The sequence below is a fragment of the Varanus komodoensis genome, unplaced genomic scaffold, assembly GCF_004798865.1.
Source record: "Varanus komodoensis strain SLA01 unplaced genomic scaffold, ASM479886v1 scaffold38, whole genome shotgun sequence".
Taxonomy (NCBI): domain Eukaryota; kingdom Metazoa; phylum Chordata; class Lepidosauria; order Squamata; family Varanidae; genus Varanus; species Varanus komodoensis.
In genome coordinates, this window is record NW_025335909.1 from 6150302 (window position 1) to 6174253 (window position 23952).

The 23952-nt window shown below is 52.5% G+C and overlaps 1 protein-coding gene across 2 annotated transcripts in view; it reads left to right on the forward strand.

Annotated features, from left to right (window-relative positions):
- The window catches only part of NCOR2 (nuclear receptor corepressor 2), a 268387-nt gene that overhangs the window by 86752 nt on the left and 157683 nt on the right, over positions 1 to 23952 (forward strand). For both annotated transcript variants that reach the window (XM_044440471.1, XM_044440470.1), the window contains exons 4-6: positions 5965 to 6145; positions 16081 to 16260; positions 20915 to 21028. In XM_044440471.1, coding sequence (XP_044296406.1) covers positions 5965 to 6145; positions 16081 to 16260; positions 20915 to 21028 — 475 coding nt within the window. The remainder of the gene's footprint in view (positions 1 to 5964; positions 6146 to 16080; positions 16261 to 20914; positions 21029 to 23952) is intronic.

Consider the following 23952-nt stretch of genomic DNA (forward strand, 5'->3'; position numbering starts at 1 on the left):
AAGTCCAAAGGAGCCACGCCCTGACCCCGCAGTGGCTGCTCAGGGTCTCTCCTCGCCCTTTCTGGGCATGCCGGGGATCGAACCGGGCACCTTCCTCATGCAGAGCAGGTGCTGCGCCACCAAACTCCAGGTACTCCTTGAGATGCTCAGGGATTTCCGTAATTGGAAATTAGGAGCAGCTGCTAAGGGGTCCCCCTTCCTCCCTGTTTCCTTCCATCCATCCTTTGACATGCGATTGCAATATCTAATAGATATTCCCAAGAGGTTTACAAAAACCAAATTAATCATAATAAATACAGGAATGGCTCAGAGGTTAATTGTTCTCTGAACCTGGCTCATAAATGGTAGCATTAAAAGCACGTGCCTTGATGGATCACACAGAAGAGGAAGTGCCCCTGTGTTATTCAGGGACCAAACCCCTGAATAGGGCCCAGAAAGGATCAGGGGGAGCCAGGTCAGAAGCTGGCACTCTCTCTCTTTCGAGGTTTCCAGAGGGCCGGACAGAGGGATGTTTTATGTATGGGATATACCTGGTGAGATCATTTAATTGGGGCTACTTCCAATTTCATGGACTACGATAGCCTGAAAAATTTCCCAGCCACGTTTCTTGGAAGTGGCTGCCAAAGAGAGGCTACGGAGTTCCTTCCTTTCTCCATCAGTGGAAGTTTTTAAATTTAGACTGCATAAGCATATGTCGGGGGCGGCTTGGGCCTAATTAATCCTGCTCCAGTGCAGCGGTGGCGGACTCAGATGACCTCCTGTGGACCTTTCCCACACCCCCATGGGCCCTCCCTTGTGTTCCTTGGATCGCCCGGTGGCTGGAGGCTGCAGCTGGTGGCGAGGGGCAGGCCAGCTTGTCACAGCAAATACTTTTGGGCTTTTCTCTGGCACAGCAGCGCTTCCCTGGTCCCCCCCTCGCCTCCCGCCTCCCTTCACCAGAGGAGCTGGGAAGAGCAGGCATCCGTGCAGCTGAGTCCCCCTTGGCAGATCCTAGCGAGATGCATCTGTACGCGCTTTGGCCGCCTTCCCAGGTTCCGATCGCTTGGCTTCCAGCGGAGGCAGCTGGCCCTTGGAGCTGGCGGCGGGGAGGTGGAAGCCAGAAGCCGCGAGCACAACCAGGCCTGCGAAGCCCGCGGAGGGGGAACGCAAAACGGCTCCACATTTCTCCAGGGAGTGGGAGTGAAGCAGCCTCTCCTCCGATGACCAAGCCTGACCTGGAGTGGCAGAGCCCCCCCCCCCCCCGCCATCCCCGCAGTTGTGGAGTTGTAGCCAGAAGGGGAAGGGGCTCCGGAGACCATTTCAGCAAAGTTCCTCGGATGCCTTGAGGATCGGTGTCCCCTTGGCTCATGCAGATCTTGCGCTTGTTGCATGGTGATGGACATGCTTGGCGAAGCAGCAGCAAAATGCCTCCCCCCTCCATTTTTGGAGGGCTACTGGAAAGTTACTCTATTTTCATTTTCAGCCACAGCTTTCTGAAGAAGCAAGAGGGAGGCAGGTGGTAACTTAGACTCACTGGCTCCAATCCCTCCTCCCCCCCGCTGGTGCAGGACACCACGGTACACCATCCCACACCATCAGATGGCTGTCCAGGTTTTTTTTAAGTGTGACTTAGTCCAAGGCAGTTTCTGCTTTAGCATTTAATGGGTCCTAAACTGGAATCCTTTCTGATCTGCCAGTTGGTGAGCCAATGGTGAAAGGAGCATTCTTCAGTCCCGTACCTAATTTCATGTGTGCCCCGCTGGTTGCGCCTGAGGTCAGGCTGGCGTGAATCATTGGCCAAGGGATGACAGATCTGGGCCTTACTCATGAGCGCTCCACCTCCCAGTTCCTCTCCTGTCTCCTCGCCTACCTCCTCCCCTCCCAGCGAATCAGCTGCCGTATCTGCTCACTTGTTCTTCTACCTTCATCTCAGGCTCTTGTCCACTTCCTGCTGCAAAACTGGTTTCCAAGGAAACCCGCCCAGGAAATTCATCCCCAGCTCACAGTTTGCAGAATGATGTTCCGACTGCTCACACCGACTCTCCTGCCTTGTTCTGAACGGCAGAGCAATTGCCATCATCTGCTCCGTTGGGCTTCCCTGCATTATCCCAGGGCGCCATCCTAGTCACTCTGCGTGGTATTTTGCAGCCTGCATCCCTTAAGCTAGTGCAGGAATATCTATAGTTATTGATATAAACACACACACACATTTCTGTCCTCCTTTTTCAGCTCTGAAAGCAACTCCCAAGGCTCCCAACACAAAAAAAGAGGGTTCGGCACCAAAATTCAGTCACCTTTCCTGGCAAAGGGGTCTGCTTGTTGGTTCCAGATTCCTGCTCAGTCTGGTCCCCTCCCCGATGTGTTTTTGTCACTGGAGTCGCTCTCAGCCATTGGCTGTGTGACCTGAGAGAGGCAGGAACTGCACATTAACACAGTCATTTATTGATTATTTAAAACTTTTGTAAACTGTCCCTTGCCAAAGTCTCTGGACCGTTTAACAATATGACAATGTAAAATAAAGCACAGCGTCCTAAACAATTCAACTGACAATAAAACCCCAATTAAAACAATCAGATCTTACAACAGTGGGGAAATAAAAAGATTTTAGCCTGGCGCCGAAAAGAATACAGTGACAGCGGCAGGCGAACCTTGCAAAGTTGGAGAAGGCGGCTTCAGTCTGTGCAGGTCCTGTCCCCGTTTTGCTTTTGCGGGTGCAAGCTGGCCCACGGACACGCTGGGATAGTGGTGCCCTTGCCGTCCTCGGGTGCCCATGGAGTGCCCAACCGGTAAGTGGGGCCACTCCACACCCCACCCGTTGTTTGTGGGCCGAATCTTGGAAGCCTTCCCCTTGGCATGCGTACACCGGGCCCTGCTCGCTGGAACAGAGATGCTTCGGAAAGTTATTTCAAGATCTCCTTTTTGGTACGCGTCGGACCACATGTCATCGCAGCGGAATGTTCTGGCAGGTCCGCTTTCCTCTCCTCTCCACCCTCCTTTGGCCTGCTCCCTGCACTGCGCTAGATGCCCGGCCGTCGTGTCCTGGGGTCGGTGCGCCGCACCGGTGGATTGCCAGCTAGGGACGTGCGCACCAGCGAACGGGCGTGGCAGAGCGCTCCAGACTCCTTGCCTGTGTCCACTTCATATCGGAATCTGTGTTTTTCTTCCTTTCTGTACACAAATCTGTGCATATTTTTAAAATGCATGCACCTTTGGAACAGGCACCTCCTCCTTCCATGGACTGGAGTGTGCTTGTGCCCCCTTTTGAATGTGTGCAACTTAGTTAGGAAGCGGCCGTGGACTGAATCAGAGCCGTGGCCTTGTATTGCCACCTTGTGTGGGAGCAGTGGCTCACCAGGATCGTTTCTTGGCATGGCCTGGGCCCAGGTCCCTAACCGTCCAAAGGCTGGGTCAAGAGCCCCGTCCGTGGATGAGTGTTTCCCGTTACGTGTGCACTGGGGAGCAGCACTGGGGTGCAAGAGCGGAGCTGGGGACCTTGGCTGACCTCGCTCAGTCCTCTGGCACATCCCAGGGATGTGCCACCCCACTGCTCTGCCCTTTACCGCACAGGCATGGTGGTTGGGAAATGGGGCATGTTTGCCAGGTCATTCAGGAAACCCGGTGTGTGCAGACTCGAAAGTGCATGTGATGCTTTTAGATCAAGGAGAGAGTAATTGTTCTAATTCAGTCTTGAGGGGAGAAAGGGCCGTGGTAATAAACGGTGCTGCTCTTGATAGTCCACGCTTATTTTTGCCCCAAATCTATAGTAGCAAAGGCACTATTTTCTGAAAAAAGGTTTGATTATTTTGGCAGTTCGATGAGTCATTCTTTCTTGGAGTTGGTGATTGTGATTGTTTGTTGGCTGGTTTTTTTCCTCTTCTTCCTGGCAATTAAGGTTTTGAAGCATTTGTCCCATGGTAATGAAAAGTAATGGTCTTTTTGTCAATAACAATATATTCTGCTCACGTTAATAAGCAGACGTGTGCTCACAGCCGTCTGAAGCAGACATGCGGTGTGTGGCGAGAGGGGAGAGCTTAATTGCTATTCGTATTGAGAGCGATTAATCCTCCTGATTGAGGAGCTGCAAGCGCGAGTGAGCGGGCTGGGGAGGTGGCTGCACTTGCGACGACAACTCCGGCCACAGTGACAGGAGAAGGATCTGCCCGGCTTAAGATGCAGCAAGACACCTCTGGAGGCTGTTGCAGCTACCCACTGGAAGTGATGGCCACCGGTCCCTTTTTTTGGGCTGCTGTTGGAAAAGCCTGAGGGAGCTCGGGCTCCGGCTTGCAGGGGGCTCAGACAGGGGACCAGAGGGGACATGTGGACTCAGGCAAAGGGGAGGAACTGGGGGAGACCAGCAGAGCAAATTTGGGAACCTCCTGCTTGCCATGGGCCAGAGCAGATCAGGACGTGGTCGCTGGTCTCCAGTGAAAGCCGCCGGGCAGATGAAGAGGAGGCTGTTTGTGGCTGTGGACTGTGCTCACTTTCATCAGTATTCGTCTTTTCCTGCCTGTAAACAGCATAAGACGAGAGGCAAGAAGGTCCTTTACGCACTGGGAGAAGCCGATGGCGAGGCCACGGAGGGAGGCAGAATCCAGGCTGAGCCGAACGGCTCAGGGTTCACGTTGACCTCCGCTCTGGAGCGCTTGCTCACTTGCAATCCTAGTGGCGGCAGGGACTGGCCCCCCGTTGCTCCAAAATAGCTCCAGGGCCGTAGGGGCAGGTGGGAGTGGAGTTCGCGGCTGAAATGCCAAGAACCGTCGGACCAGCGAGCAGGGGGGAGACGGAAGAGGGGCCTTTCGCTTCCAATACTGCGGGGAGCCAGTCAGCACAAGTTTATGGAAAAGGAGGCAGGAATGGGCATCAGTAATCCCAGGGTGATGCGACAGCTGAAGAAGACTGATCAGCGAAAAAGTGCCGGGTTTTCTGTTAGCCCTGAAGCCACAGGTTCTGCAGTAAAGGCGGAGTGTGGGAAATTGAAGTTTGGAAGGAAGGAGAGGCCTTCAGTCTGGGCAGTTATAAAGAGGACAGACTGCTTCGCAAGTGGAGCTGGTTATTCTAGAGACCCGTGCTGCGTACTTTGGCACAATCGTATCTCAGCCTGTTAAGCTGAGATAAGCATTATAGCTGTGCATGCAAACCTTTGGCTGCCTCCCTTTGTAATGAGTTAAACCATAATTAATCATAATTTCCTATTTAACATGAGCCAGGATATCTGCATTAGAAAAAGCCAGAATAAACCAGTTTCAAACCATGATTGAACCGGGCTTGTTCTAGAGATCGTAACCTCAGTTAGTCAGCTTGAATGAACTGGTTAATTCGAGGCTTTTTTGTTTCATTGTAGCTTGTGTGCCAAATCTCCTTGCTTCATCTCAGCGTGTGTGTGAATTGGTGCAGTGTGCCAGAAGCTTAGAGTCAAAGGTTGGCGAGTACCAGAGCTGACAAGGAAAGCCAGAGGCAAAATAGGCAGCCAGGTGGCACAAGAGGGATCGTCTGGGCCAGCGGGCACCAGCGCCTCCCATCTGCTTTTGCCCCTCCATCAAGTTGGTAGCAAAAATATTGCCCTTTGTAACCACAACTAATTTGGAAGTGGCCGTGGCTTCTGGAGGCTTCTCCATGCTTGCCCGGCAGCCGGTTGCCCAGAATGAGAGAGAACAGCAGCGCTTCAGAGCTGTTTAGCAGGCGGCGTTTGTGGGCCGGCTTGGAGTAGTCCTTTGGTTCTCAGGACGGGGAGGGTTTGGGGTGACCGGGGAACAGCTCAGCCTGACCTGCCCACAGTCCCGTTTTCTGGCTAGCAGCCCTAGTGGGGCAAGAATCGGGAGAAGAGTGCCTGCCCCGCAGAGCTCCTGGACCAAGTCCTGACACTGCCTGTTTCAGTGAGGGGCAACCGCCACCCGTTTCCCTCTACTTGACGGAGATGTCTTTTTGCATTTCTGAACGAGCAATGCCTTGTGGTGACTCTCTTTCCTCTCTACCCGCCCCCCTCAGATCGCAGGAGTTGCACACCCGAGGCGAGACACATCCTTATCTTCCTGACCTGAGCAAACCGTCGGAAATGGAGTTCATCGAGACGAAACGGCCCCGGTTGGAGCTGCTGCAGGAGCCGCTGCTGAGGCACTCGTCCTTGCTCAGCCAGGGTCCGCAGGGAGGGACAGAGGACCTGTCAAAGGTAAGGCGGAGAAGGCTGCGCAGAGCGAGGTTTGGAGAGGCGTGGGCTGGCTGTGTGAGCGAGCCCTCAAGGAGGACATGCCTTGCTGGAAGAGCGTCTCTGTGGTGCAGAATGTTGTCGCTCTGCGGCCACATGCAGCTAGCATAGCATTTCCTCTCCTAGCAGACATCCCGACCCTCCTTCCAGGGATCGCTGGCTGATCGTCGCGCAGACTAAGGCAGCCCTTCCCGCGGCAGGAGCGGTGTTTCTTACTTCGGTTCCTGCCAGCCCCGTGATCCCTAGTCAGGAATGCTGGAAGTTGCCATCTGAGCCATCTGCAGGGCGCCCGGCTTGGAAAGGCTGTTGGGGAACGTCCAGCATCCTCAGCCTGACCCAGAATACACTGGGGATCTTGCTTCAGTGGCCCTTTCTTGGCAAATGTGAGGATGTTGCGAGCCGAAGGGTGCAGCTGGCTGGTAGAGGAGACTGGTGACTGTAGAAGGCAGCTGGGATGAGGGGACTCAGGGGAGCAGGGGGGCAGAATCAGTGGCTGATGGTTTGATAAGCAGGAATCGAAGAAACGAGGAGATCCAGCATGCTTTTGGACTCCTGCCTGGGTTCTGAGAGCTTTTTCAGCCAAGGTCCTCAGTCACTATCCCAGGAGACGCTCTAGCATGAGTCAGGGATGTGAAGAGATCCAGGTGCCAAGGAGGCTGTGGCAGAAGCGGGCACACGAGTGGCCAGGGGTCGTCTTAGGGATTTGAAGCTCCCGAAATTTCTGGGGTGCCTGAGGGCGGAAGCGGGCACTGTGCTGGTTGGCCTGTGTGTGCGTGTCCGGTAGAAATCACGGCCGTTTCAGAACGGCGACGCGGACCAGTCCTGTGCTGAACGCCACATCTGCCGTGGCCCTGTGACCAAAGCACATTCCTAAAATCCATGCAAGTTTGGCAAGTGTATGGCTCTTTGAAAAAGGGAAAGAAAAGAAAATGCAATGGCATGCAAGCTGAAATTCCCAGGGATCTGGATTCTGCCCCCAGCAACGCATCCGCTCCTCCTTATGCCCGCCTGCCCTGTTGCAGTTTAGCCGGTGCCAGGATGCGGGCAGGATCCACGGGAGGGGCAAAAGTCTCTGGAAATCTCGTCCCTTGGGCAGCTGGCCAGTGGTGTTTTCCTCCTGAGCTGCCATGACTGCCGGTTGATTCTGCTCTCCCCAGTCGTGTGCGCGTCCTGACAAGACGCCACACCCCAAGGGCATCGCCAATCCCCTTCTAATACGTCCCTTCACAAATGCTTAGTTGTCACTCCCGCTTTCCGCCACCTCCGCCACTTCAATGTTTGCATGGATTCATCAGTACAGCCTGTCCCCAAGCAATCCCGGCCGTTTTGCTGACTTTCCTCCCATCGGTTCTTCCGGACATGCAACGTTCGGTTTCATGCCGGCTTCATGGTGGGGGAGGCAGAGCCTGGTGTGAATGGAACGGGAGGACTCTTGTGTGCATCACTGCCGGGCGTGAAGTTCCGTGCGGGGAGATTTGGACTGGGAAGAGCGCGCGTACTGCTCTTTCTTCCACCTTTGCCGTGGAAATCGGGCTCGCTCGGCTTTGCCAGGGCCGAAGCACCCCAGAGCCGGCTCTCCCCGCTCACCCCCGCGCGCCGGCTCCTGCGTTTATCAGTGCAATTGGCAAGCGCCTTCGCTGACCTTGGCGGGCTTCCCACTTGGGCAGGGAGTGCCTGGCAGAGCTCTAATCCCTAATTGAGTAATCTCGCTCCGGTGGCGGCGGAAGGGGAGGCCCGGCGGTCAGATAGAAAACGAGCTGTAGAATGACACAACCGTCAGCTCCCTGCCTATCAAGACAGCTTAGGAAAAAATTGAGGGGGACAGCAATGCGACGCCTCAGTTTTCATCCCTTTTTTTCCTGGACTCTAAAGAAAAGCTTTGCAGGGCGAGTGAGAGCGAGAAAGGCCAATCTGTTTATGACAGGCCCCGTGTTGATTTATGGCCCTGTAATAATAGAGTTTGCAAATAAATTGTGTGAATATTGTAGGTGCGAATGAGGGCATCAAAGTGAGTCAAGTGTGGTCCCAGCTAGTCGCTAGTGCTGGTGAGTCATTCCTCTCCTTTGGCGCAGCAAATCTCCCCCTAATTTTAAATATATGCGTTTGTTAGGGGAGAAGGAAGCAGAGCCATGAAAAAGCAGATGTGTGGTTTCTTGGATGGTGTACTTGCTTGTTCCCAGGGCAGACTAAGAGTCGTCCTCTTTTCCCGCTCCTCCTAGCCAAAGAAACAGAAACAGAGCGAGTCAGAAGGGGTCTCCCGGGCCATCTAGTCTGACCCCCAGCTCCAGCCAGCATCGCTCACGACATGCCCACCATGTGCATGTCCAGCCTGTCCTTGGACACCCCCACCGATGGGGCCTCAACCACCTCCCGTGGAGACCCATTCCATACCCCGGGGGTCCTAACTGTCGGGAAGTGCTTCCTAGCATCCAAATGGAACCCCGGTTCCCTGAGCTTGGCTCCATTGGAGCGTGTCCTGCCCTCCTCTGCAGGGGGGAACAGGTCTCTGCCCACCTCCATGTGACACCCCCTCACGTACATATATGTTGCCCACAGATCCCCTCCCGAAAATGGAGTGCCTTAAAGCCGATTCCTTTTGACACTCGGTTAAGATGTGTCTTTCCTACTGAGGCTGCGCAGTCGTCTTAGTAAGGTGGCAAGAAATGGGCTTCCCTGAGTTGTGTTCAGAACGAGTTCTGTTAGGGGTCTGAGCAGCTGGAGCTTTCTGGGTCTCCTCCCCCTTTACCAGCAACGGGAGCTTGAGGAAGAACCAGGAACCGCGTCTTGGGAAATCTGTTGCTGTGTTTTACCTGTCACCGTCTCGGAAGCAGTTTTGAGAAATGGCACGCCAGCATTTTCTGCTCCTTGTCTGTCGATTTTTGCTTCTCGCTACTGCTATATGACTGCTGCTGATGCACTGGTAGGAAGGTGCTTCCCCCCCCCCTCCCCCCAGTCTCTCCTTAAGGCTGACTGCCTCTTCTTAGCAAACCTGTCTCATCATTTACATAATTAGACCTTTCCGTTCTCTTCCATCAACATTACAAGGTGACATTTCACCAGATCTTCTTTGGGTGAAAGAGAATCCCTTAACTTCATACATTCCACCTCTTGTGATTGGAGGAAGAGTCAGCTCTCTTCTCTTCTTCCACCAGCCGGCTCATCCTGGTGAGAAAGCTTCACTTACCTACGTGAATAGCAAGGCAGTGGTACAATTTCTGTAAGCCAGAGAGTTAAGTGCACCCTAAAGGCAGAGAGCGGCTGCTGAGGTGGCCTAGGACCAAGGAGGAGCACCATCGCTTAGTCGCCGTCCCGCGGGCTTTACCTGCATGCTTCTTACGCACCCTGGTGTTGTCTTTTTTGGGGGGTATAAAGCAGGGTGCACAGGATGATCTTTGCAAAAGCGTAACTGTGTTTAGATGCGGCCGCTCTGCATCAACGGAAGGCTGCTGGGAGCCTCGTGTAAGAAGCAAATAAGATAGAAGTCGGTTTGTTGTGCAAGGGAATCGCTGTTACAAAGATCAGTTAAACCAGTGTGGTTTTGTGGTTAGGGTGCTGGTTTTGGACTGGGAAGGCCCAGGCTGGTCCACGCTCTGCCATGCAGTTCTCAGGTTGGCTTTGGGGATGTCACGGACTCTTAGCCCAGCCTGCCTCTCCGGTTTGTTGTGGAGGCAAAAGGGAAAGCAGGAGGCAGTTGTTCTTTGGGGGAAAGGCAGGAAATGCAAATGCAGGAAATGCAAAGTAGCAGATATTAAAATTTTAGAAAACATGGGGATTTCATATGCAAAAATGAAAACATCATTTTATGTAAAACTTAACAAATGAGACAAATATCCTTAACATGTCATTGTGACACTGTTTATTGTCTCCACTGGTATTGAAAATGATTTTCCTCTGACATTTAAGTGCAGACTGTGTGGAATAGGCTTCATTTAAAAGCATGGTTGAGTCAGAGGTATCTATGAAAAGTAAATATTTAATTTAAGAGCAAGTAGGCCGTTTTACTGGGGAGGCTATAGGCTTCCTCAGATTTTGTGCAGGCGGTTATACAAAGACAAGGTTAAAAGTTCATGGAATGACAGGCTGAAGAGGTTTGTGCTAAAAGGGACTTACGGTCTAGGAAATGACATAAGAGCATAGCAAGGGAAAGGGAGCGTGATGGAGACAGGGCGCAGCAGAGCGAAAGCGTACAGTTATTGCACTTATGGTTATTTAAATTATTATGAATGAAAGACTGTGTGGGGCAGTCGGGGAGGGGGAGATACATCTGGACGTACGTTCCCCTCCGCCATTTTTAAGATGGGGTAGAGGAGGTGATATGTAGACTGCACTGATTTAGTTCAGAGATACAGAATTCAGGCCTGGTGGGCTAACTTTGGGCCACCTGAGGTCCCATTCTCCTCTGCAGGTGGCCTTGGCCCAGTTCCCTTTGCTCCTTTTGCCTCTGGCAGCTTTTGGAATGTGGCTCTCAAGAGCGTCCCTGAAACTGAATGCAGCCCTTGAGCTGAGAGAATGTCAGGCGCAAGGAGGACCTGCGGGTTGTGCCAACAGCTGCTTCAAGCAGCCGGAGCTCAGTCTAGGAAGCAACCTTGCACCTGGTCAGAGGCTTCAGCTTTCCAGCCTGGTATTGTCTCTGCGAGGGATGAGCAGAAGGCAGATCTCGGGGAGGTTTTGGACTTGCAGCGGCCTCACCAGATGGCAAACTAGGACTTTCCAGCTCTTGCTGTTGGAGGTGCCAGAGACAGAACCTGTCGGATTGTGCATCTATACCAAAGCTTGGGCCCATGGCACTTCCCTGATGATGCCCTTCCTTCCGAAATAGGAATGGTAACTGTTATTTGCTTCCATCATTAGCACTAATTGGAAGACACAAATCTTACGTTAAGTCAGAGAGAAATAATGATAACTCGATTAGTCTTAAAGCGAATTCTTCTGTAATGGGGAAGAACCTTATTCTTCTCTGCTCGTCTTCTTAAGGGCTTCTCCACTGTTGCACTTCGGGGCCCGTGCAAGCACTTGGGGTGAAGATGGGATGCAGCTTCTTTGCCCCTTGGGAGCACTTGCTCATCTGGACCAAGTTCATAACGTAATTGGGTCCTTGACGGGCACAGCTGTGGAATGAAGGGGGTGCCCTGGGCGGGGACAAACCATCTCATTTGTGGAATTGACTGAAGAAAAGCGGCCTGCGTTCACCAGCCCGTCAGTCAGTCCACGGTGATGCCCTCAGTATTGGGACCCTTCGCTGATGCTGATTAATGGCTTGGCAAATCTCTCCTTGCTTCCCCCACCTCTGTGGTCACCTGGGAGCCAGCCTTCAAACAGCTCCAGTGACCCCCCCCCCCCCCGCAGCCAGCCAGCCCCAGTCCCTCCTGAAATTTGAGTGCTTCCAAAGAGCGACATTTCCATTTCAAAAGCTGTTGGCTCAAGTGCATCTCAAGTGGAAATTCCCTTCCCCCATTGCAGTCTTTGCTTTGAATGTGAGCTTTAGAAATCTCATTTCCTTTCTTTGATAACGCAGTGGCGAAAAGGGCACTGGGGGGCTTCTCCCACCCTCATTTCTTCCCATAAATGAGATTATAGGAGAGGAGCTAGGCTCAGAATAGCTCTTTTCCTTTCTGCTTTTCCCCAGCTCTCCATAAAGAAAAACAAGGACAAAGGCTTACGGGTGGACTATTCCAGTGAGATGGCACCTGTTTGTTCGTTAGATAACAGATGCTGTACAGGTACACACACTCTGAATGCAGCCTTAAAGGCTAACAGATTTAATGGCCCCCTTTGCACAGAATGGCAAATCAGGATCCTGGAGAATTTGCCTTACCATAAACGTGCTGCATCAAGTGTGGGCAACTTTTGGGGGGCTGCTGGTGCATTTCTCTCGCACATTCTCTCAGGATGTGATAAATGCAGGAGAGGAGCCCTGTGGGACCCGGCCAAGCCCTGGGAGAGAGGAGGGGAAGCAATCCAGGATGCGTTCTCCTTCTCCAGAATGTCCCACTTAGGTAACCGGTAGAAATGGGACTCTCGTGCCCATGCGGGAGGATAGGAGGCTGTGTGCTTTGATCTATCAAAAAGGTTTTTTAATGCTGGTTGATATATTTCGTATACCGTCTTTAACCGAATCCAAGCCACTTAAGAGATCACAAAGTTATTTTTAGCTGGAATGAACAACTAACAGACACAGACAAGCACTGACTTTATTATAACGGCAGAATGTTGGGAAATGTAAGGACACAGGAAGCTGCCTTACACCAGGCTAAATCGGTGGACTACACTTCCTGCCATTGAATGACTAACAGTGATGGGACTTGCAGTCCATCACATCCGAGGGATGCCAGTTGGGTGACAGGTGCTCTCCTGGTTCCCAGGCGGAAATCTTTCCCAGTCCTGCCTAGATGCCTCTGAAGCCGACACATTGTGTGTGCCTTCGACATGCTCTGCCCCCGAGTTTCAGCAGTTTCCTTTCGTGCACGGAAGAAAAGCCGCAAAGGGATCTTGTGGATAGGTTGCCATGTTAGAGAGATGATGCTGCAAGCTTCTATTCCAATTTTTTTAATAAAAAGACGGCACCTGCTCCTTCCTTAAAGCTGGCCTTGTGTCCCGGCCGTTCGGGTGGCTCCTTGCCTCGTTCCTTCGGTTATGCAACTTGAGCAACAGCTCCTCTCCCACATGCATGTGCGGTGTGAAACGCGCCGCGCGGCCCCACGGGTGGAGCGCAGCCTTGGTGAAGGCATGTGTCACCTCTGCAGGAGCATATGTAGGACTTGGCAGCAAACGTCCCCCTCATCTCACCTCACCTCAGAGAGAAACCTGCCAGCCACAGAGGTGTGAGAGAGGAAGCCAAGCCTGCAGAAGCCGAGGACGGTGGATCCAGGCAGGCCCTGGCTCGCCTCGCGCTGGGTGCTGAAAAACAGTGAGGCTTCTCTGCTCCTGGACCTGTTCCCCAGGCCCTTGCTGGTGATGGTGGGGGAGATCTCCCTGCCAGCACCTTCTGGGGCTCAGGGCCCCTTGCATGTGAAACTCCTCGTCTATCCGCTGGAGTATTCGGCACCATGCGGGTGTGAGAGACCCTAGAGGAGGAGGCATGGTGCAGACACGCCCAGCCAGTGTGACAGAGGGGAACTGCAGGTTCTGGGGAGCTATTCTTCACCAGGGCTGTGGCAGAGAAAGAAGGGGTTACGCACCCCCCTGCCTGTCCCAGCCCCGATAACGACCCATAAAGTGAAGTTCTTCTTGGTGGCCTCTGCATCACAGATGCTGCTCCACAATTGCAGCTCCACCCATGTATATTGCAGGCAGCTCAGATTCGTGTGTGCATGTGCACTTGTGGGGGTTGAAGGGAGCATCATTTCAGTGGAGAAGCCAGCTTAGAGTTCTCCTCCCTGAATTATTTTTCTTGTGTGTGTGTAGATCCATTCTGTGCAGTGTTAAATCTGGGCCGGGGCGCTTGGGGTTGTTCTGGGAGGGGAGGAAAGTTGGAAGTTTGTTTCCAGAATTTGGTAGGAAACAACAAGGAACTGGAGAAAGGGTCGGGCTTGGTTTCTTCTTCAGGGTTTCTGTGCTGGACACACACGGGCTCTGTGTGCCTGTGTGGAACCTGCTCAGGAAGATCCCAACACTAAATCATTCCTGTTCAATGGGAACCCTCCCAGATCCTCCGTTCTTCTTCGGCTGCCCTTGTGGGTGCATCAGGAAGTTCTTCCTCAGCTCCCCATAGCTATCCAATTGCATTTCCTCCTTTCTTCTAACCCCCCCCGCCCAAAAAAAGTCTCTCCTCCTCCTTTTCTCCCAGTCTTGCCCTGTTCCTCTTCCATAGTCTCCAGTTCAACTTGAACCTTTCAGTGCTGTTTTGATAGTGAGATGCTACACTCGCCAGATCCCTGGGCTGATCCAGTGGGATTCTCCTGGGTACTTGAGGACAATTACAAACGCACGGAAGTCCTTCCTGCAGTGCATAATGAAACTGTGGAATTCACTCTCCCCGGTGTAGTGATGGCCGCCAGTTTGGATGGTTTCAAGTTGGTAAAAGTTCGTTGGAAGATCAGAACAGGGCAGCGCTCCAGCCAATAAATAAACAGTGCCAGCATCCTCATGGCACATGCCCTTTGGCACCACCCCAGCAAAGCAGCGTGTGCTTGCACGAGAGGAAGCGGCTTCCCTCTCCAGCTAGCGTGGCTCTTGCCCTTCTCTCTCCGTAATTGTCCGCTGCAACAGCTGCTGGCTGCTCAAGGCAGTTTTATGAATATCCCGCTTTGCTTCTGGCTCCCACCTTGCTTCTTCACTAATCACATAATTATTCCTGTAATCCTAAAACTGGGAATAAGTACCCAGCCATGGAGGGGAAGTGCATAAATGGCCACCAGAGCATTGTTCAGAAGTTATTGTTTCCCACCCTCTCACGCCCCCAGGCACATGCAATCCTGAGCACCACCAGTCGCTCGAGTCTCGGGTGACAAGGCCCACGTAGCCGGCGGCCCGCCAGAATGGTCCGGAGGACACCTAGCCCCTGGGGCATGTCATAAGAGCATAGGAGGGGTCGAGCAGGATCAGGCCAAGGGTTCCTCTAGTCCAGCATCCTGGATCACCCACTGGCCGCCCCAGCTGCCCACAAACAGCGCCCGAGTGCCTCCACACCCTCCTGTCCATGCGCCCCAGCCACGGGTGCGCACAGGTATCCTTAGATCTTTGGTCACGCAACAGCTTCTGCGGACATACTTTTGCCAGAGGTTTTATTCCTGTGGCCATTGGCCTGATTTGTTTCACATAGCTGCCAAACTGGAGGGTTCACCTGCAAGGTATCTGAGGTTACAAGGTAAATCTCTTCCATCTCTAAAGGTTCGTTCGCTCGCTCACTCGTTCGTTCGTGTTTTGCTTCCCAAGGCGCCAACAGTTCACTCTGGCTTGTAAACTGAGTGTCGCATACAAGGTCTCATCCACACGGAGAGTTGAACTTGGGCTGAGAAACCGTTTGACGGGGCTGAATGGGTGTGCCAGAGGGAGGGAGCTTGCTGGAGTTGTGGAATAGCCCACCTGCTGGAGAGCTCCAGGCAGCCTGGAGAGTCCAGTTACCTGAAAAGCGGAAGGAGACCTCCTGGACGGCAGTGGGGGAACGTCAGTTGGCACCACCAGACAATGGCTGCCTTGTCTCGGGCTGGGCAGGCCGCTGGTCATTCAGGGAGCCAGCTTGGATGGGGGCCTCTCTGCTTCAGCAACGGCCTTGTGGCTTTGCAGTGGTTTGAAGTTTTAAATGGAGCCGTCTGTCTGGGAGGAAGAGCCGAGAAGGCCCCAAAGGACGGAAGAGTTTGCAGCAGTGAATCCTGGCTACTACTGTGTATTTATTTATTTATTTATTTATTTATAAGATTTGCATGCCGTCCAATTACTTGCGTCTCTGGATGGCTTATGACATGCATAAATGTGTGCAGCCCGTCGAAAGCCTGGGAAGGGACCCTGGGACTGGGTTTGCCAAACCAAAGCGTTTGGCTACCATGTTGAGGCGGTGAACTCCGGAATTCCATGGAACCTCTGGAATGGCATTCCCCAGCGAGATGTGGGGGCTGCTGCTCAGAGGAGGAGCAGATGCTTCCTGTCCAGGTGGTCCCTGGTGGCTTCTTCAGATAGGTCTAGGGAGGAATCAAGCCTGAAATCTTGGAGGCCTGCTGCCAGTCAGCCTTGCCAGTGGTCGGCTAGGTGGACCGAGGGTCTTCCTAGGTTCCAGATGTTTTGGATGTCAAATTCCATCTGCCTTGACCACGTTGGCCAGTGGTCAGGAACGCTGGATATGTTGTCCAAAATGCCTGGAGGTGGGAGAAGGCCGTTCTTGGGGGCGCCTGGTTGAGATCTGCAGCGGCCAGACAAGATCCTGCTCTCAATGTGTCTTTTGTCTCTCTCTCTCTACTTCTCAGGATCGAGGCATAACTGGAAAGCTTGAGCCAGTTTCTCCGGTTAGCCCTGCCCATCCTGACTCTGAACTGGATCTGTTACCATCCAGGCTGTCCAAAGAGGAGCTGATCCAGAACATGGACCGGGTTGATCGTGAGATCACCATGGTGGAACAGCAGATCGTCAAACTGAGAAAGAAACAGGTAACTCCTCCCCTGGGCACTGAAGTTGCCTCTCGAGTTCTGTCTCTGCCATTCAGGTTTTGTCATTTCAGCCTGGCTCAGTTCCGCATTCAACCAGCCACAGATGGGAGCCAGTGTCAGCTGTATGAACAGGGCAAAGCCAGACGGCACCATCTGACTTCACTTTGCACGCAAACAACATGGGAATGTCCTGCATGCAGCCCCAAAATTGTCATTCATGTTACCAGTAAAGTGTGACGGACAAGGGGCAGTGAGCAGGCAGTGACAGCTGCATGCCCTTCCTCGCCTTGCTTGAGGGGTGCCCTGTTCTTCCCTGCCCGAGCAGAGTAAGACGGATGAGATTCAGAAATCATTGCCCTCACTCCGAATTGGCTTCGTTTGCCCTGAGTGATGGTTGCCCTGTTAGGGTATTTGGCAACTCAGTAGGGTCCTGGTCACAGCAGGTTCCCTGACTGGCTGGGATCCCACTGTGAGGAAGCAGCCACCCTGGAGCAAAGCAACCAGTGGGGCCCCGGCGGCTTCCCATGGGCAGTGAAGAGGAGCTAGCAGATGCAGAAGGATGTCTGGGAGAGCAGGAGAGTCTCACGCTTGCCCTTTCGGCACAGCCAGTGAGCCTGAGAGTGTGTGGCAGAGCCCGGTTTTCAAGGTAACAATTTCCCCAAACGTAGGTTACTTTTTAGGCAGCAGATGCCTCGCCACAAGAAAAGCCGGGCTGTGTTCTCTGCATGTCATAGAATCTTTCCCTGCTCCCAACCAGAGCAAGGGTAATTAATCCCAGACACCTGTTTTTTGTTTCTGTCTGTTCTGACAGCATTGAAAGGACTTACGGGGGTGGAAAGAGGAGAGATTTGAGAACTCGTTGCTCTGCCAGGCCTGGTGGAGTGGCTGCAACATCTGGAATTACATCTGGGGGGATGGCAATGGGAATTTGAGGAGAGGGATGCTGTATTTATACTTTGCTGCCGACTCTTCTGTGGACCAGTAAATAGTAGAAACCCTTTGTAAAAGTTTTACTTCATGTCTGTATGGCTAGTAACCATTAGAGATGGGAAGGTTTGGGGGAAAGTGGGAAAAAAACTTGGGAAATTGGGGGAAATTCTCTCTAAATTTCCCCCCGATGTCTAGAAAAATGCAGCCTTTTCCTAGTCTGCTCCCCACTGTTTTTTTGCGCTCCGCATGTCACCACTCTCTCGTAACCATGCTGACACATCTTAAGAAGCATGCGCAACACATTGGCCGAGCGTACACTGAGCGAGAGCGAAAGTTCCCGCTTCAGACTTTCACTCAGAGTGAAACCAGTGGTTCGTGTCGAGCCTGGACGGCCACTTCTCCAGTGCAAGAGGGGAGAGGCGTTTCAGCAGAGGCATGGCATGCCGGCATGTGCCGAGCTCTTCATCCTCTTGAGAGAGTCTCTCGAAGTCCCAGTGTTTAAGATCAGGCTGCTTGGTTTCCCGCAAGTGCAGGGCTTTAATGCAAGCCGTTGGCAGCCATTTGCTTACATTTGTGATAAAGTTTAAGGATGCATTTGGAAGCATTCCTGAGTGGAAGCTAATATTTCTTCCCACAGTAACAAGCAGGTCCCTATCAGCTCATCCATCCTCATAGACTGTTTTCTTGGTCATTCTAGGCTGTGACAGAGCGTTGAGAAATGGGGTTTTGTCCATTTATTTGTTTGTTTGTTTGGTCAACTTGCATGCTGCCCCATTTGCATAAGCCTTGGGGCGGCTTCCAATACATAAATAAATACTTCTATACAAAATACATAAATACTGGAGACATCCTGGCAACAGACTTAAAATCAATAAATAAAATCAACCGTTAAAATAATGTTTAAATAAAAAGGTCTTGGCCTGACGCCGAAAAACAAATAACGACAGTGCCAGGCAGACCTCTCTGGGGAGCGCGTTCCATAAGTTGGGCGCCACTGCAGAGAAAGCCCATATACCGATTATGTTCTACTATTCCTCCAGGGAGTCCAGGAACACCCACACGTTCCGTACATTCTCCTTGTCCTCCTCATTTTATCCTTCGAAAACCTGTATGGTAGGAAGGGGCGAGGGAAAATGCCTTGCCCAAGGCAGTCCAGCGAGCTTCATTTCAGAGTATGGAGCCAAGCATGGGGTTTTGTGGTCCAAAATGTAAGAGACATCTCTACACCACACTGACTTATCTGATCTCTCCCATTCTCTCTCTCTCTGTCTCTCATTCTCACGCAAGCACGCATGCCCTTGACAGGAAGCTTTTTGGACAACAGTGTTTTAGTCAGAAGAGGAAATATTTAAAGTGCGAAGGAGTTTTTGTTCAAACCTGGATTTCCACAGGTTTTCAATTACTGACCAATATTTACAAAATATACACTCATTCTTTCTCAGTAACAATGGAAATGCATTCTTCTATCTGAGCCTTATGTTTGAAAGGATTTTCTTTCTTTCTCTCTTTGTGACGCATCCAGGAAATAATGGATTAGATCTTTTAGGCTGTGCAAGACTTCCAAAAACAGCACCCTCAGAGAGAGTGAGGAATGGGAGTGGAAACAAAAGCCTGCTGCAGTTTACAGCATGGAAGGGTGGTATCCAGTGCAAACGTTTTTCAGCTCAGCTAACGCAGATGGCCTCAAACATCTCCTCTCTTCTCCCCTGGGCAACCCCCCCCCCCCCATTTGGGCATCGCCTTCTTTTGTGGACATTAAGCCGTACCTAAATCTGTGGGCTTGCTCAGGCCAGTGTCCATGGCCCTGTTCATTAACTCCGCGGGGTCCCGTGTGTGCAATGTGTCTTGTCTTTAGCACACACAGAAATGTGCTTGCACGTTAATCTCCGTGTTGCATGCAGCTGCGTCGGGTATGGAGGCCTTCCTTTTTGAATCTGGAAGCTGCCCGGGCGATTTTCAGGAGAAGGCCGGCATCGTGGGGAGCATAAAGGGAGCCTCCAGCTCCCATCAACCTCATTATCAGCCGTTGTCCAAAGCACCCCTGTGAGGTGGACCACCGCGACTCCTGCGTTGGGCCCGCTGGATGGGGATGTGAGCGACCCGGCCGTCTGGCCATGCCTGGTGAACAGGGTGGTCCTTCTGCCCGTTTCCCTGCTTTGCAGCTCAAGTCACAACCTCCCGGGAGCTTGGGACTGGGACCCTCAAGGCCTTCCTTTGAGCATGGCTGCCTGCAACCCCCGCCTCCTGCCAAGGAGGCCGTTCTCCAAATGCTTCCTTTGGAGCATTGGACGGAGCGGAGCCATGTCCTCTGGCGTGTGTTCAGCTGCAGCTCGGGCCCGTGCCCCTTTTGGAAATTGACCTTCTAGAGACTTTCCAGTGAGATGGCAAGCGGGCAGCGGGTGGGTGGGGGATCCCAGCGTTGCCTCCTCCTGAGCGGTCGCAGCAGGGGGTCTGTGCATGTCATAGGGAGGATGTTGGATGAAAAGTTAGAAGTGCCGTCGCTCATTCTGACCATAAAGGTCACAAGCTTGGCCTCTTCTTCCCTTTTCTTTCCTATTGGCTTTTCTCTTTCTTTTTCCCCATCCTTCATCGTAAAAACTACTGTTGTCTGACAGCATCGACCTATTTTTATGTCCGTTTTCTGTTTGCCTTTTACATTTTTCTGCAAATCCTTACACAGACTATTAGCTTGACCGGATCCACTGAGGTCAGGCTTTGCTGGTTGGGGCGGGGGGGGGGTGCTGGGGAGACATCTCTATTGCTGAGAGGCTACTTCTCGGGGAAGGACACACAGAACGTTTTTGGGGGGGGGGGATAGAATGTGGCTGTTGCTTTTATTGGTTGCAAAACAGAAGGCCACCTGCTACTCAGGAACAAATTTATTGATTTCGTTCCAGAAGTGGCAACAGAATATTTACAGGGAAACCTTTAGGCTTAACCAAGTCTTAACTCTTGGGCTGGCACCCGAGCCCGGAACTAGGTCTTAGTAGGGGACTGGGGGGTGCTCTTCCAGGGAGGGGGCCAAATGAAATTGTGAAGACACTTTCAGGGATCACGTGCTGATGGTGAGTAGGGTCAGCCTCTCCAAAGTGCTGGCGCATTTTAGCTTAAAGCGTCTACCTGCTAGTAACTAAAGCTTAAGAGTCACATTTCAGCCGGACCATAATCATCGCTTTAGTTGTTCCGTGTGTGGCTAGAGCGTGGAGAAGTCTGGCTGGAGTCAACCTCTTTAAATCAGCTTTCACCAGTAGCCCTGTTGGGACGTAACAATTTTGACTTGATCCCTTCCTGCTCAAAAAATGAGCTTGCCTGTAATTGCTGGCCAGAATTCCAGGTTTAATTGCTTTAGAAATGTCATAGAGCTCCATCTATATGGCAAACTATCTTCTGAGATGATGCGGAATTCCTGTTCTACTTTCAACTTTTCTACAAAATGATATGGACCAGTAGCCTTCCCTTGCCTTCCCTTGCCTTCCCTTCCCTTCCCAGCCCCAAATATGAAGGGAAAAAATGTTTCAAAACCAACTGGGATATTGTCTTGGGAGAATGGGTATATATGAGCCAGCCCAGTTTGTGGTTTTCGGGGATGTTAGGACATCGCTCATGTGTAGGAATAAAATACGCGTTGTTCATGTGTAAGTCACTGTGTCTGAGGAAGATTTTGGGCAGACTCCGGGAATGAGTCCTCAGAACTCACTCGTCTTTTCTCCTCCACATTTCACAGCAACAGCTGGAGGAGGAAGCAGCCAAACCGCTTGAACCCGAGAGGCCCATCTCTCCTCCGCCGATTGAGTCCAAGCACCGCAGCCTTGTCCAGATCATCTATGATGAGAATCGGGTGAGTCTCGGAACGATTAATGCCTGAAGGCGGAGGAGCCCTGGGTAGGGACACTGTGTCCGGGCAGCCCTGGCTTCTGCTGGGTTCTCTAGTGGGTCTCAGTGATCCAAAAGAAGCAACTCCGCCGGATTTCTGGTATGCAAGCTACTTTATTTGGCAGCGTTTACAGTCTTACATAGTTTTCTCCCGATTTGGCTAGCCCCGAGGGAGGAGCAAATGATGCCGATTGCCGTTGGCTTTGCTCCCTCTTTCTTCTCCCCTCGTGGAAATCTTGACCCGTGACCCTTCTAGTTCCTGGAATATTTGCAGGGAAGCCGCTGCTTTTCCCTGCTGTCGGCCTCTGGAATTTGTCCTCTGCTGGGGAACACAAGAGTCCTTCTTGCTAACCTGGGAAATTGTGAAAAGCAGACCTGGCAATTGCGTAGAAGCACAGGAGGCCGCCTTGTTTTGAGGTGTGTCTGCTGTTGTCTACGCCACCTTGTCTGGCGTGGCTCTCCAGGATCGCAGCCCACGGAGTTGGGGCTGCCAGCTGTGTCAAACTGCCGTACCAAGAATTGCTGACTGTTGGCATCTGGGCTGGGGCTTTTGGGAGTTGTCATTCGAAACATCTGGAGGTGGCCAAGTTGTGTGCCGTTGGGTTAGTGTCAGTCCCAGAGCTTTGCCTCAGGATACCAGGGATTAAATCTGAGAGCTTTTGCATGCCAAGCAGGCGTGTGACCTTGGGGTCGCAGACCCTCTTGGCCAAGGACCCCTTTCCATGTTCAGAGGCAACCTCCCAGTTAGGTGTTTTAAATGGAATTTGCCCAATGCATGTGGCAAACAGGGGCAGATATATTTTAAATACATAAATAGCAAGACTGCCAAATGTTGTGATTGGTCAGTTTACTGGGGAAATGCCTCCATTTGTAATGCTAATGTTTGTAGCGAGCATGGATCAATATGCTATGAATTCATTATTGCATTCAGAATCGATCGCAGGCTTCAAAGTCTGCTTCAAAGCAGTGTGGTGTCCGTGCGTTCGGTGAGTTGGTTTCCAGGACACTCCCCTCCTCACCGCAGCGGCTCTGGCTCCCCCGGGAGAAGGACCACAGGAAAGGGTCCGGCTACTTTCGTCCACATCCTGGTGATTGGCGAGTAACGATCACATGACCCGATCACCCAGGCAGGCCACAGAAAGGCAGTCAGAAAGAGGTGCGTAATGTGGTGAAGTATGACGTCACACATCACTTTGTGGTTCCAAACGCCGGTCCTGGAGAGGCACCCTTTGCTGTTCAGCATGTGCAGAACCGTCCGTCGGTGGGAAACGATCTCCTAGGAAAGGAGACCATCCGTCTGAGCTCAATGGGGGAATTTTTCCCCTTTCTCAGGAAGAGCCCAGAGGCCGCTAGCCACGATTTGGAACTGCTCGGTCTGTTTACTGAACTGTTGCGTGCAGCATGTTGTCCGTGTGTCGTGGGTGCGGAGATGGCTCAGAAGTGCCAGTTGGGCCCACGCAGAGCCGCTGGGTTACCACCCGGGACGGACTCGGGCGTGTGGTCCCGGGGCGTCACAAGCTGCATTACCTTCCAGCTCTTGCTGGAGCCCACTGCAAGGTCTGAGCGTTCCCCCTCGGAGCCCTGAACGGCCGGGGGCAGAGTATGCCCCCGGGAAGCAAGCTCCGCTGGGATGCCGTTGCCCATCACTATGCACAAGTGGGCACGGAGGCGGAAGACTCGGGGTGCGGCCAGTGCGGCCTGCCGAGCTCCCCCCGCCATTGCCCCCGCCCTCGCCCCGGTGCCGCGTCCCCCCTCCTCTGCCAGCCCACCTAGCGTGTCTGGCTTGTCTTTCTGCTCGCCGCCTCCAGCTAGTTGGAAGCAGGACTCCGTTCTGCTAGGATTGTCAGGGCCTTGCGAAGACAAGAAGTATTTCCCTGGAGACGGGCTGGTTTTTCATCCCTCCCCAGCGACTGCGGCAGTTCTCAGATGCAATTGAGCCTTTGAGCAAAGAGCTGTCAGCTTCCTTTTTGAGAGTTGACCTCATCATTGCTCTCCCTCCCTCCCCTCCTCTGTCTTTTCCTCTTCAGCACGCACGCTCTCGCTGGCTGGCTGGCTGGCTGGCTGGCTCTCTCTTGCTGGAGAGGGAGAGTTCATGCAAGGACATGCACTGCAGTGTTTTCCCTTTCAGTGTCAAGAAAAGGCAAGATTCTCTGTTGAAACGAGCAATTAAGCCGCGGCGTCCCACGTTTCTGGGCCCCGGAAGCCTCCCTTTCTCCCCCGTCTCCGTTCCGTGGGGGGCACTGGGCTGGGAGTGCACGGCTGGTGGCAGCGGAGCTGCTCTTTGAAAAAAACTTAATGTGATGTGGTGCAGCCAGTGGAAGGAGGCAGCGATGTCTATTTGGCTCTTGGGACTTTGTCTGTAGAAATCAATAAGATTAAATTTTAATTTGCTTTCTGTCTCAGCACTTGTATCTCCAAAAGGGCATAGCTGGCTGTCTATAAATACACGCGGCATTATGCTGAAAAAATGGAAGCTTGAAGCAAATCTTTTCCCTCTCCAAGCCTTTGAAAATAATGGCTGTGACGTGTCGCTTTGAATTCTTCTTACAGGCAAACCTTGCAGCCCGCATGCATGCCCACGCACACACGTGTGTGCACGCAGGTGTGTGCTCACACGCACACACAATATTTTATGGGAAGCTTAATAGAAAATCGCTGCATTTGTGGCAAGATCGGGAACTTTCTGTCTTGCAGGAAGTCTGCCAGTTTTGGAGGCAGGAGAGAGAGAGAGGTCCAGTCCCCAGACCTTCGTCTTGCATAACATCTGGGCTCAGCTGCCGGCAACAGAGCAGGCGGAGACTGAGCCCCAGCAGGATTGGTGCTGGTGTGGATCTGGGACAGAGGGCCTTGTCCGGATGCGTGGCTCCAGCTTAGAGAGATTGCAGATGA